Source organism: Schistocerca cancellata, chromosome 7, assembly GCF_023864275.1.
Source record: "Schistocerca cancellata isolate TAMUIC-IGC-003103 chromosome 7, iqSchCanc2.1, whole genome shotgun sequence".
NCBI classification, from domain to species: domain Eukaryota; kingdom Metazoa; phylum Arthropoda; class Insecta; order Orthoptera; family Acrididae; genus Schistocerca; species Schistocerca cancellata.
In genome coordinates, this window is record NC_064632.1 from 607,583,496 (window position 1) to 607,596,189 (window position 12,694).

Here is a 12,694-nt window from a genome sequence, read left to right on the forward strand (position 1 = left end):
TCAACACCACACATGTCATTTGGGAAAAAATTTGAAAACCAAGAATGGAGTGTCAGTATCTGATGAGGTACAAAAATTTGAAAAGTTTTAAGAGGCAGAGGAGAAAGTGAGCATGCAATCTGCTAAAATATGGGGCAACTAAGTGCGTTAATGGCAGATAGGAAATAATGAAATTAAAAGTATATACAAAGAGATGAAACAAGAGAAGATAAAAAAAAGAAGAAAATGAGAAAACTGCCACAAACTGAGGCTAGGAGAGAGGTAAGGACCAGGCACACCCCTATCTTCAGTCGGAAGATCATGGTCTTGTGGTCAGCACTGCTGTCTCTTGATCAGGGGGACCCGGGTTCAATTGCCGTGCAATTCGGGTCGCACAAGCAGCATAAAATAAACAGACTTGCACTAGACCGCCCAGCTCTCCAGAAAGGAACCACAACCCAAATATGCCAGGTGTACATTCCATCCCCCGGCCCCATTTTCAAACTTCTGAGGAGCTTTTACTGGATGGAGAAGCCATGTGGCATGGGTCGAAAATCAGAAAATGGAGTCTCATGTGTTCTGGAACAGAAACACTGCGTTGCCAGTATATACACTCTGTCTACAACAAGATGGTCTTCATATCAATTTAAAAGATTGCATCATGGTTGTACTAAGTTATTTCATAGGTGGTGTTCCTTCTATTGGAGTAGCCTTTACCAAAAACAAAGCTGGTGTAAGCAAGGTGCATATGAGAAACCAAACTGTACTTAAAGTTGAAAGCTACGGCATAGTTCAGGTCCTTGAGGATTACTAGACGCCATCCATTACTTAAAGGAATGCAAGTTTATTCCAAATCAAGAACAATTGTGATGATAGATTACAAACAGCCACACGAAGCATACCCCATAAATTTCTTTGTTGTTCGGTGCAGTATTGTTTTGAACATGTACTACACTGACAGAAAAACAGACCACAACACCAAGGAGGAGATGTGCGGCATAAGGGACAGCTCATATGCATGTTTCTACATCTGAAAGATGATATCTATTTACCAGTCACATAAGAGTAATAGTAGGGCCACTATGAGGATGCAAATCAGGTTTGCTTTAAATACATGCTCTAATTCTCATCGGCATTAGTCACCTTTGAGATTGGCCATGGTGTAGAAAGGCTTGACAGACATGTAGTCACTGAGATGATTGCTGGCAGCAGTGCTCATTGCTGGCAGCAGTGCTCAACAGAATGTACGATAGCAAGAAGACTGGGCTCCGGCCATGTGGCACTACTGAGAGGGAACCTCCCCATCGCACCCCACTCAGATTTACTTATAAGTTGGGACAGTGGATAGGCCTTGAAAACTGGACACAGATCAATCGAGAAAACAGGAAGAAGTTGTGTGGAACTATGAAAAAAATAAGCAAAATATACAAACTGACTAGTCCAAGCGCAAGATAGGCAACATCAAGGATAATGTGAGCTCAGGGGCACCGTGGTCCCGTGATTAGCGTAAGCAACTACGGAACGAGAGGTCCTCGGTTTAAATCTTCCCTCGAGTGAAAAGTTTAATTTTTTATTTTCAGACAATTATTGTCTGTCCGTCCGTCCGATGCGATCACTTTTTTGAGAGTGATTATCACATCCACAAGAAAACCTAAATCGGGCAAGGTAGAAGAATCTTTTTACCCATTCGCCAATTGTACAAGTTAGGTGCGTCGACAACATATTCCTGTCATGTGACGCACATGCCGTCACCAGTGTCGTATAGCATATATCAGACGTGTTTTCCTGTGGAGGAATCTATGGACTATGACCTTGCGATCAAATGTTTTCGGTCCCCATTGGAGAGGCACGTCCTTTCGTCTACTAATCGCACCGTTTTGCGGTGCGGTCGCAAAACACAGACACTAAACTTATTACAGTGAACAGAGACGTCAATGAACGAATGGACAGATCATAACTTTGCGAAAATAAAGATAGAAAAATTTTCACTCAAGGGTAGACTCGAACCGAGGACCTCTCGTTCTGCAACTGCTCACGCTAACCACGGGACCACGGCGCCCCGGAGCTCACATTATCCTCGATGTTGCTTATATTCCGCAAGGACTACTCAGTTTGTATATTTTGCTTATTTTTTCCATAGTTCCACACAACTTCTTCCTATTTTCTCGATTGATCTGTGTTCAGTTTTTCAAGGCCTATCCACTGTGCCAACATATAACTAAATCTGAGGGGGGTGCGATGGGGAGGAGGTTCCCTTGTGAGAGGGAAGACTATTGTGTTCGGCTTATGGCTTTGGCGCATCATATTTCATCTACAGCAGCATCTGAGCAGCAGCTGGCATCACAGTGACTTACTTCAAGGGCAGCTTTGACCCATAGGCCCTGCAGTGCACATTCCACCGATGCCAAATCACCGTCATTTGAAACTTCAGTATCATCAAGCAAAAGCTGACTAAGCAGCAGGTTGGAGGTGGTTGTGTTTTCTGATGAAAGTTGGCTCTGCCTCGATACCAACGATGGCAATGTGTCGGTTAGGAGGAAGCCAGTCGAGGGCACGCAACTAACCTGTCCACGTGCTAGACACGCTGGACCTGCGCCAGGAGTTACGGTCTGGGGTGCGATTCCATGTAACAGCAGAACCTCTCTTACGACTATCCCATGCACTCTGATTGTGGATCTGTACAGCAGTCTTTCTGTCATTCATGAACAGCATTCCAGGGGGTGTTTTCCAACAGGATAACCCTTGCCCACCTACAGCTGCTGTCACTCAACATTTTCTACAGTGTTGACATGTTGCCTTGGCCTGCTCTATCTCCAGATCTGTAGCCAATCAAGCACGTAAGGGACATCGTCAGAAAACAACTCCAGTTTCATCCACAAACACCATTAACCCTCCCTGTATTGATCGACCAAGTGCATCGAGCATGGAACTGCACCCCACAAACTGACATTTGGCACCTGTACAACACAATGTATGCTTGCATTCAACAATCTGGCAGTTATAATGGTTATTATTGTACCATACACTTGCAATGGCTTATCTTGCTCTTACATTAACCTGTCATTTTGCAATATTAACCTCTTAAATGTGTTACCTAGACAAATGTATTCTCGAAAATTTATTAATCTACATTAATAATTTTTTGGTGCTGCGATTTTTTTTCTGTCAGTGTATATGCCAACAGGGGATGTGGGGGTGTGAGTATGCAGTTTACAGCCTTTAATACTATTTTTGTCTCAGCTACAATCACATTTTAAATATGTTATTCTAATGTAGCAAATCCTTTCTTAGTGTGTTTTAAAATACTTGGGCGGTTGCAAATAGCACTGTATATGAACTGTAGAAGTCAGTAATAGTATACTGGCTACCCAAAAACAATGACTTGATTGCAACACACCTCAAAAAATTTAAGATCTTCACTCATATCAGGAAATATTCCTCCACTGTACTCGGATGCTGTAAATGTGTACCTCTTCAGCAGCAGTGACTCCTCGCAGGCCTTACAATCTAGAAAAAAAAAAAAAAAAAAAAAAAAAAAAAAAAAAAAAAAAAAAAAAAAAGAGAGAGAGAGATTCATAATCAAGCAGAAATTCAGGGTTGAAAGATTATGAAGGTAACAGGTAATACTTTGAATGCTGTTGTAAAACAAATGTCACAAATACCAATTTTTGTCAGTTAATCAGTTATATGTGCAGTCCTCTGTACACAACCACATAAGTTATTTATCATAATTGCAAAAACAGTCTATTACCAATTTTTAGGCCAGAAAGACTTTCATCCACCACAACAGCTCATTGTATTCGACTGTCTGTAGGGGCGAATGGCAGCTAGGTCTGTGCTAATGGAGGCAGAGAATCTTGAATTTACTCAACAGCATCGCAACAGAATTGTTGCTGATAGGATACAGATAGCTTACATTAAACTTAATCTGTGTTTACATTTCATAATTTTCATTAACTTTGGACTTACCAGCATCTGTAACACGCAGAGAGAAGATGTCTATTAGTGACAGATACAGAAATAGCCTCTTACTGATACGGTACACAGTCTTGACTAAAACTACTATGTACTAAAGCACAATGAAATTAATACTATGAGCCTATGTAAGAGACTGTATGGTTTGGAGGTTATACAAAAACAAAGAGACAAGTAAAGGTGTAAAATTTTTATACACACTATGTGTAGTCACATCATTACGGCCTTCATTCAGATGTGACAACACTATCATGTCGCACAAAAAGTGGGTACATAAAGTAACTGATACTATATAAATATGAACATAACTCAGTGCCATTTGAGGTAATAAAAGTTATTTATCATAATTGCAAAAACAGTCTATTACCAATTTTTAGGCCAGAAAGACTTTCATCCACCACAACAGCTCACTGTATTCGGCTGTCTGCAGGGGTGAGTGGCAGCTAGGTCTGTGCTAATGGAGGCAGACAATCTTGAAATTACTCAACAGCAGCGCAACAGAATTGTTGCTGATAGGATACAGAGAGCTTTATCCTAAGAGTTATGTTTTCTGCATAACAGGATGGATGAATCGAAGGATGCAGAGATGCCTGGCTAGAAATGTTGGAGCTAAAAAATCATCATCATTGCAACCAGAATGACACTATAGTGAGCAGTTGTCTGGTCTGGGGAATGTTTAGTGGCTTCTCCTAATCCTAAGAATTCTTGTAGAAATTGTTCTTGATCCACTTTGATTACAAATCCTTTTTCCAAAATTGGAGTAATTCACAGTCTGATCAGTTTTCCTTGGGGAGGATGGATTCCTTCACCACTCTAGAATTGTCTGACAATGATGACAAGAACAAGGTCATAAGTACCGCCACAGCCCCCAAATTTGCTGAACAAAACAAAGAACCAGTCATTATTTGTTTTCTGTCTTGAGTTTACTGCAGTTTAACTAAAGACAAATTTACAACAGATGCATTTCACTTTTATTTATAAAGAGTCTTCTGTTGTTATTCTGCAAACTGGAGACTTAAGTTTGTACATTTTTGATTGTTTTAGATTAAAAACAGCATTTCGTTTATAAAGTTTGAGCGCAAGTTACTTATGGTATTTCTTTACATATTCTCCAAACCACTGCTTCTCCCCTCCATGCTAGCAGCGGTTGACATCAAAAATACCTCGTTTCACATACACACTTGGTAGTTTTTGCCACTCTGCAATATTTCTTGTGTTGCATTTGTGTTATTTACACTTCACCTTTCAAGTTAGGTGTGTTTTTTCACTCTGCACAGTATTGCAGTGTTTATGTCTATACTTTGTTTTTGTGCAGGTTGTGAGCATTGCCAACCTGTGAAACTACTTTTTTTGAAAATTTCGTGTGTGTGTTTTATATGTTTGGCAGAAATGAACCACATAGAACAGGTTATATTTAATAAATTAGTGCCAAATAGGTACAACATCTTACACTGGATTATAGATACATGGATGAGATCTAGGGCCTGGTAAGATGAAACAAGCGATAAAACTGACCACATACACACAGACATAAATTCTGATCATGACGAGATACAGTTTACAACAGACAAAGAGCAAAATAGGCACTTAAATTTCTTGGACATCACTGTACAGATTCAAAACAACCAACATACATTTGACATATACTGAAACTGACAATAACTGGCACAATTATACATGAGACATCACAACACCCCAGTTCTCAGAAGCAGGCTGCACTTAGATATATGCTCGACAGACTAAATACATTACCATTAGATACAGACAGTTATCAAAAAGACATGAATATCATAATACAAATAGCCACAAAGAACAGATGCCAGGAAAACTTAACAACAAACTCGGGAAACAGAAAAGAACAAATATCCACAAACACAAAGACAGACTCCCACACAGACACACACACACAAAATACAAGATCAGGAACAACACACAGTGAGGAAAAAAAAAAAAAAAAAAAAGATGGTACACAATGACATACAACCACCAATACACACACAGAATATCCAATATTTTCAAAACAGAAGGCATAAAAATAGCCCACCAAATCAACAATTCAGTTTAAAAATACTTCCCAAAAACAACAGGAAAAACTTAACTACACCATAAATGAGAAATATACCAACTGAAACACAATAAATGCGATGGAAGATACATAGGTCAAACCAGGAGGAGGTTGGACACCAGATACAAAGAACATTTAAGAACATGGAAGCACAGGACAAATCATTTACCTTTTGCATTACACTTACACCAGCCAGCAACAAAACATTACAACCAGTGAGACACAGACATCATAAGGCTAACACACACACACACACACACACACACACAAATATATATATATATATATATATATATATATATATATATATATATATATATATAGAACTACTGATACTGACAAACATTGCCAAGTGTATATATATGAAATGATGTCTTTCGACATCAACTGCTGCTAACAAGGATGGAAGAGGCTGTGGTTTGAAGAATATGTAAAGAAACACTGTATGTAGCATGCACTCCAACTTTATAAACAAAACACTGTTTTTAATCTAAAATAACCAAAAATGGACAAACATATGTATACAATTTGCAGAATAACCACAGACGATGCTTTACAATAAAAGAGAAATGCATCTGGGGTAAAATTCTCTTCAATTAAATCGCAGTAACCTCAACACAGGAAAACCATAACTGATTTTCACAGCTGCTGCGGAAGATGGGCATGCAAACAAATGTAAACAAAGAACATTAGCTCTGGAAGAGAATAAACTGAAGCTTTCTGAACAATAACCGATTAACAGCAGCTAAGCAACAATTGCTTTGCCTTAACTGTCTACAGGAGGCCTCTGGATGAAACAGAAGAGGCAGGCAAAAATCTGAATACCCGCAATAAAGAAACTGGAACAGCAATTAAGAAAGAATAAGAAATAATAGTAGCAGTAGTAGTAGTAGTAGTAATGATAATAACAAAAAACAAAAATATTGTTATTTACGAAAGTCCATAAATAACAGTACAGTGGCCACAGAGTATGAAAAAGGTAAAGAAGCAATTGGGAAAATTATTGGGGTGAAGGTCAGCTAGATAGTGTACATGACATTGTCTGGAATACGAAACATCAGAGTATGATGTAGTACTGGTGACAATAAAACAAAATATGTGGAAAGGCAACAAGCTCCTTATAGATTAGACCCTGCCTTAAGGTAGCTAGTGGGAAACATATCGAAATGTTGGTTTACAATGTCACTCCTACTAAGCCAATAGTTCAACAATTTCATTGGAACAACTGAAGGAGAAATACTGCACTCTGTTTAATTGAAGGGTAAACATAAAGTGACTAGAAATCCTCTGAAGGCTTTTGCGAAAAGGACAAATGTTGGAACACCACAGGTAGATGATGTTATTGTAAACAATAAGGACAATAACCAATTTTGTGAACCTAATCTTGCTGGTACACTTGCCCATTGCAATGAAAGTGAGAAAGAAAGAACTTCACAGATGAAGTTTGTTTCTGTTAGTGAAAAGTATGAATATTTCATGAGCGAATCTGTTGTGAATGAAATATTTGATATGTCAGTTCTCAATAGAATTTTTTCAAACTGTGTAAGATGTGTTCAACATAGAGAAGTCAGTGTGGAACACACTAAAAAACATCATGTAGGACTTGCCAGTGGAATGAAACTGGAGTGTGGAAGTGTTCATACATGACCACCTTTTGGAACATTGTTGCAGTATCTCCAAATGAAGAAAATAGTAGCAAAATCTATGAACACAACATTAGATTTGTTTATGCCTTGCATACAATTGGTAAGAGTGCTACTGCTGGTGCAGTTTTCTATGGCATGATGAATCTTCCAAATCCCCCAACCAAGTTTATCCGTCGGAAGTAGTGGATGTCTGTATAGGATCTATGAAGAAAGCTGTGGAAGAGGCAGTAATAGAAAACAGTGGTAATAGAAACTTGACTGCAGCATTCGATGGTATGTGGCATAAACAGGGACACACCTTTTCATGGTATAGTATCTGTCACCAGTATGTATACAGGGAGTGTTTAAGATGTAGCATCTAAATACTGTAGGTGTCCACAAAAAAATAAAGGTACACATGAAAATAATTGCACAGCTAACTATAGCGGCAGTAGTGGAGGAACGGAAGTGGCTGGTGTTGCTAGTATATTTCCCCATTCTGTTGCGTGTGATAAAGTGAGTTGTACAGATTCAAAACAACCAACATACATTTGACGTATACTGAAACTGACAACAACTGGCACAATATGTGAATTACCTTGGTGACAGTAATTCTAAAAGTTTCAAACATATTCAACACCTGAAGACCACTTATGATGAGGGCACAAAAGTTACAGACACAAAATCTGTCACGACAAAATTCAATGACTATTTCACTGCACTAGCTGAAGACCTCATTCCACAAAACTGTAAAGAACCAGTCACAAGTTTCTCCAGCAAATCGGTGACTGATGATATCTCTATGTAAGTTTATCAAACAAATACCAATGAAATAATAAGTAAAATTAAATCATTAAGCAATAAAATGTCAAGTGGTCTTGATGTAGTATCCGATTTCATATCAAACACGTGTGCTCACCATGTAGCAAAACTGGCAAAAAGTTTCAACCTCTCTAGAAACTGATGTCTTTCCAGAAAAAGCAAAAGTTTCACCGCTTCAAAAAAAGATTTTTGCGATCAAATATTGAAGTAGCAACCTGTATCACAGGTAAGTTCCTTCTCACAAATTCTAGAAAAACTCTTATGACAGTATATTTTTTAAGTTCCATAAATAAATATTTACCCTTACTGTACTAGAACATGGTTTTAGATAGTCTAAATCTGTACAGACAAGAATTTTTGAATTCTTTGACTGCGCTTTAAAATCCCATTATCAACTGTTGTACTGGGTGTATACCTATCCAATGCATGGTCAACTATTCTTTTAAACCTGAACCAGAGTTCCTCTACTTGCTCCTGAACTGTGCTGAAAGTTTCAAATTCCTCATTGAGATATGACACTACTGATTTTTTTTATCTAGTTTACTGAACATATATATCTTTCTGCTTGTTTTAGTTGTCCTTTGTACTTTGGTAATCATTGTTGCCACAATTGCGTCATGGTCACTGATACCAGTTTCAATGTTGACATCCTCAAAGACATCACGTCTATTCGTTGCCATTAGATCCAATATCTTTCCATCAGGTGTGGGGTTTCCAAGTATCTGTTTTGGGTAGTTTTCAGATAAGGCATGTTGTAAAGATTCACCGGATGTCTTATCAGGCTCAATTACGTCTCTTACAATGATAAAAGTATGAGCGAGGAACTGATGTGAACATGAAATGAGGTTTTCTGTAAAGTTTTCAATTACATCAGCAGATGGGTGATAGAATGATCCAGCTACCATTTTATGCCCGCCCCTGATACTGAGTCTCACGTGCAGCTTCTGTTTCCATCTTGATGAATTTGAGTTTCTTGTCTACTGCGATAAATACACCACTTCCATTTCCCATCTGCCTATTCTTTCGAAAATTTAAGTGCCTATTTTGCTCTTTGTCTGTTGTAAACTGTATCTCGTCATGATCAGAATTTATGTCTGTGTGTATGTGGTCAGTTTTATCGCTTGTTTCATCTTACCAGGCCCTAGATCTCATCCATGTATCTATAATCCAGTGGAGGATGTTGTACCTATTTGGCACTAATTTATTAAATATAACCTGTTCTATGTGGTTCATTTCTGCCAAACATGTAAAACACACACACGAAATTTTCAAAAAAAGTAGTTTCACAGGTTGGCAATGCTCACAACCTGCACAAAAACAAAGTATAGACATAAACACTGCAATACTGTGCAGAGTGAAAAAAACACACCTAACTTGAAAGGTGAAGTGTAAATAACACAAATGCAACACAAGAAATATTGCAGAGTGGCAAAAACTACCAAGTGTGTATGTGAAACGAGGTCTTTTTGATGTCAATGGCTGCTGGAATAGCCTCTTAAACATGTTAAATGAGGCCACAAGGCAAACACTATGAGTTCACCTTGTGTCCCTCCCTGTCCCTTGCTGCCATTCCCCTAAGGGTTACCATCATTCGCCGTATGTTTGAACTGCTGACAATTAGCAGATCCCTATCCTTTTGTGTTTGCCACCTCCTGACACTGGACAAAACATATTTCCCCAAAACAGGTGAAGTGAATGACAGTTTCAGTGGAAGACAGAATCTCAGATTTGTCGATTAGGGGGATTGGTCAACACACTGAGTATCCCTGGTCCCCTTCAACCCTGTACAGGATGTCTACATCTACCACTGACACACCGCTAAGTCAACTGGATGGGTAATGGCAGATCACATACTTGCTGCAGAGGAGACAGGATCCCCAGGAAAGGATAGCACTTGAAGTACCTCTGCTACAGGTTTCACAGGTACACTAGTCTCAGGAGCTCTTCCACCACACTGATTTGCAGCAATAACCATACGTTTAACAGTAGTCAGGGCGCATGTCAACCAACTCATCCCTTGTTCGAGAACAGCATTCACAGTGGGGTTGCATTTTGGCTGGTGCAATCTGTTATAAGTTAATGAATAAATAATTTTAAATTAAACCTGCTGATTATCTTTTAATCTGTTGAGCTAAGAAGTTGCTATTTTCCTGTAGGATTTGGAGCAGAGACACAAAACAAGATTTCTATAAAGGCAACACAAAACTCTGTGGTAAAAATCACTAGTTTTTTAAAAGGTTCTTATGTTAATTACAGTTGTTAGCAAACTCAAAAACAAAGTTAATTTACGATAAATGCAGATAACATATAGGGGCACTGCTCTTTAAGGGAAAACTAGATGTAACACAATATTTTAGTTAGAAAATCTGTAACAGTAACTAAATCACAAATGTTGATTTGTTACAAATTGCTCGTAGTATGTAAAGGACAATGGTAGCTTCCAATTTTTTTTTCATTGATGTACAATGAAATTGAGGGGTTACATACAGTTGGGCTGAGCTGTGAACCACAAACACTGATTTGCTACGAATTAAATTACATATACAAAGCACTCTTACTACTAACTTATGAAAATATAGTTTTGTAAGTGTTTGAAAATTCTCAAAACTAACCTATTTCCCACTTAATTACACAATCAAATTAAAGAATGATTGTTTTGTGGGGGGATAGGTCTACTGTCCTCAAAAATGCGTATTGCATGGTTTTTCACTTAACTGATTCTCGCACATTTCTACACTGGCATGCCGAAGAATAGTAATGCAGCCTAAGTTTATCTGGATGAAAATCAATAAAATCTGCAGCATCAAGAAGGCATGTCTTCTGCCTGTTGCAGCCACAGTCTGGAGACATTGCATGCTAAAGTAATAGTACCAGAAATATTTGAAAAACTAAAAGTATGCCTACAAAAGTTTTGGTGTATATTACAGTGAAGTCATCAATGTGTCTACTGTTGGAGAGCTGTCAATGATAGGTAGAATCAACGACACTGCAACTTTGCTCAAAATTTTTTAAAATTATCCTGTACTAAAATATTACTGCATTATACACCAAAAGTCACTGTGAGGAAAAACCTTAAATATGCAGCAAGTTATGCCACCAATTCTGAAATGTGTGAATAAAGCTAGAGTTACGGCACTCAATACAAGAGAATTCTGAAGGTACTGTGAATTGTTGGATCTGGAGTATGGTGAACTTGACCTACATTGCGAGATGCAGTATTTCTAAAGGAAAGCTTTTGAATACATTCTGGAAATTGAAAAATGTTCTTTCTGATTTTTCAGTACAGGAAAATACACTACCTGAGGAATGAACTATTACATGACAACAAGCAATTGGATGTGATATTTTTAGTTGAAGTTAGCTGACATCTCAAAACCTAAATTTCAAACTAGAAGGCAAAAGTATCCGTCCATTTCACATTATATTAAAACTGAGCATATCTCAGTTCTAAAATGAGGATCTGTGTCAATTTCCATCTTGAAAGAACAGAGTGAAGGTGCTGTGGATAACAGCAATTTGACCAAACACACCGAAAACTGTGAAAATTGCAAAAGTAATTTGAAAATAGTTTTCAAAAGTTTTAAACCTATTGCAGTTCCTAATGAAACAGAAATAGAGCTGATTAGTTTAAAAACAATTTCATGGTTAAAAATGAAATATAACAACCCTTTTTCGTATCGAAATAATTGTCATGATTAATTTCTGGCATTCATTATGCACTGAACATTTTCTAGAGCTAACAACATCTGTACATACTTACAAAGGTCTGTGACTCTGAGACAACATACAGATGAATACAAGGCTTTTCATCTATGACATTTACTGAAGGCAAAACCACATATAGATAAAAGCTCAGCCGCTGTGTGTGTCAATCAGGCCTCCAGCTTCTACTATGCCTGTTATAGGAGTAACACACACACACACACACACACACACACACACACACACACACACACACACACACCCACACACCAGAAAATCTTCAACCACAACAAAACTTTATTTCATCATAGAATGCTAAACACAGAGTTCTAAATATAAGGCTCACAAGACTAGGAACACAAGAACAGATCAGTTGCACCTACTGAGCTCATCGTTTGCTTGCGCTGCAAGGTACATTCTACACAGGAACCCACACGAGACTCATTCGGGTTGACACTTGCACACTAACACGACACACGCCAGACGTTACAACAGTCCCTCGGTAGGAGCAGCGTGCCATCTAGAG

At 38.2% G+C, this 12,694-nt stretch overlaps 1 protein-coding gene across 1 annotated transcript in view; it reads right to left on the bottom strand.

Moving 5' to 3' along the window:
• LOC126092089 (DNA mismatch repair protein Msh6) overlaps positions 1 to 12,694 on the bottom strand; it is a 325,870-nt gene that overhangs the window by 93,663 nt on the left and 219,513 nt on the right. Inside the window, exon 19 of the mRNA XM_049907512.1 lies at positions 3,377 to 3,486. Within this exon, the coding sequence (XP_049763469.1) occupies positions 3,377 to 3,486 (110 nt within the window). The remainder of the gene's footprint in view (positions 1 to 3,376; positions 3,487 to 12,694) is intronic.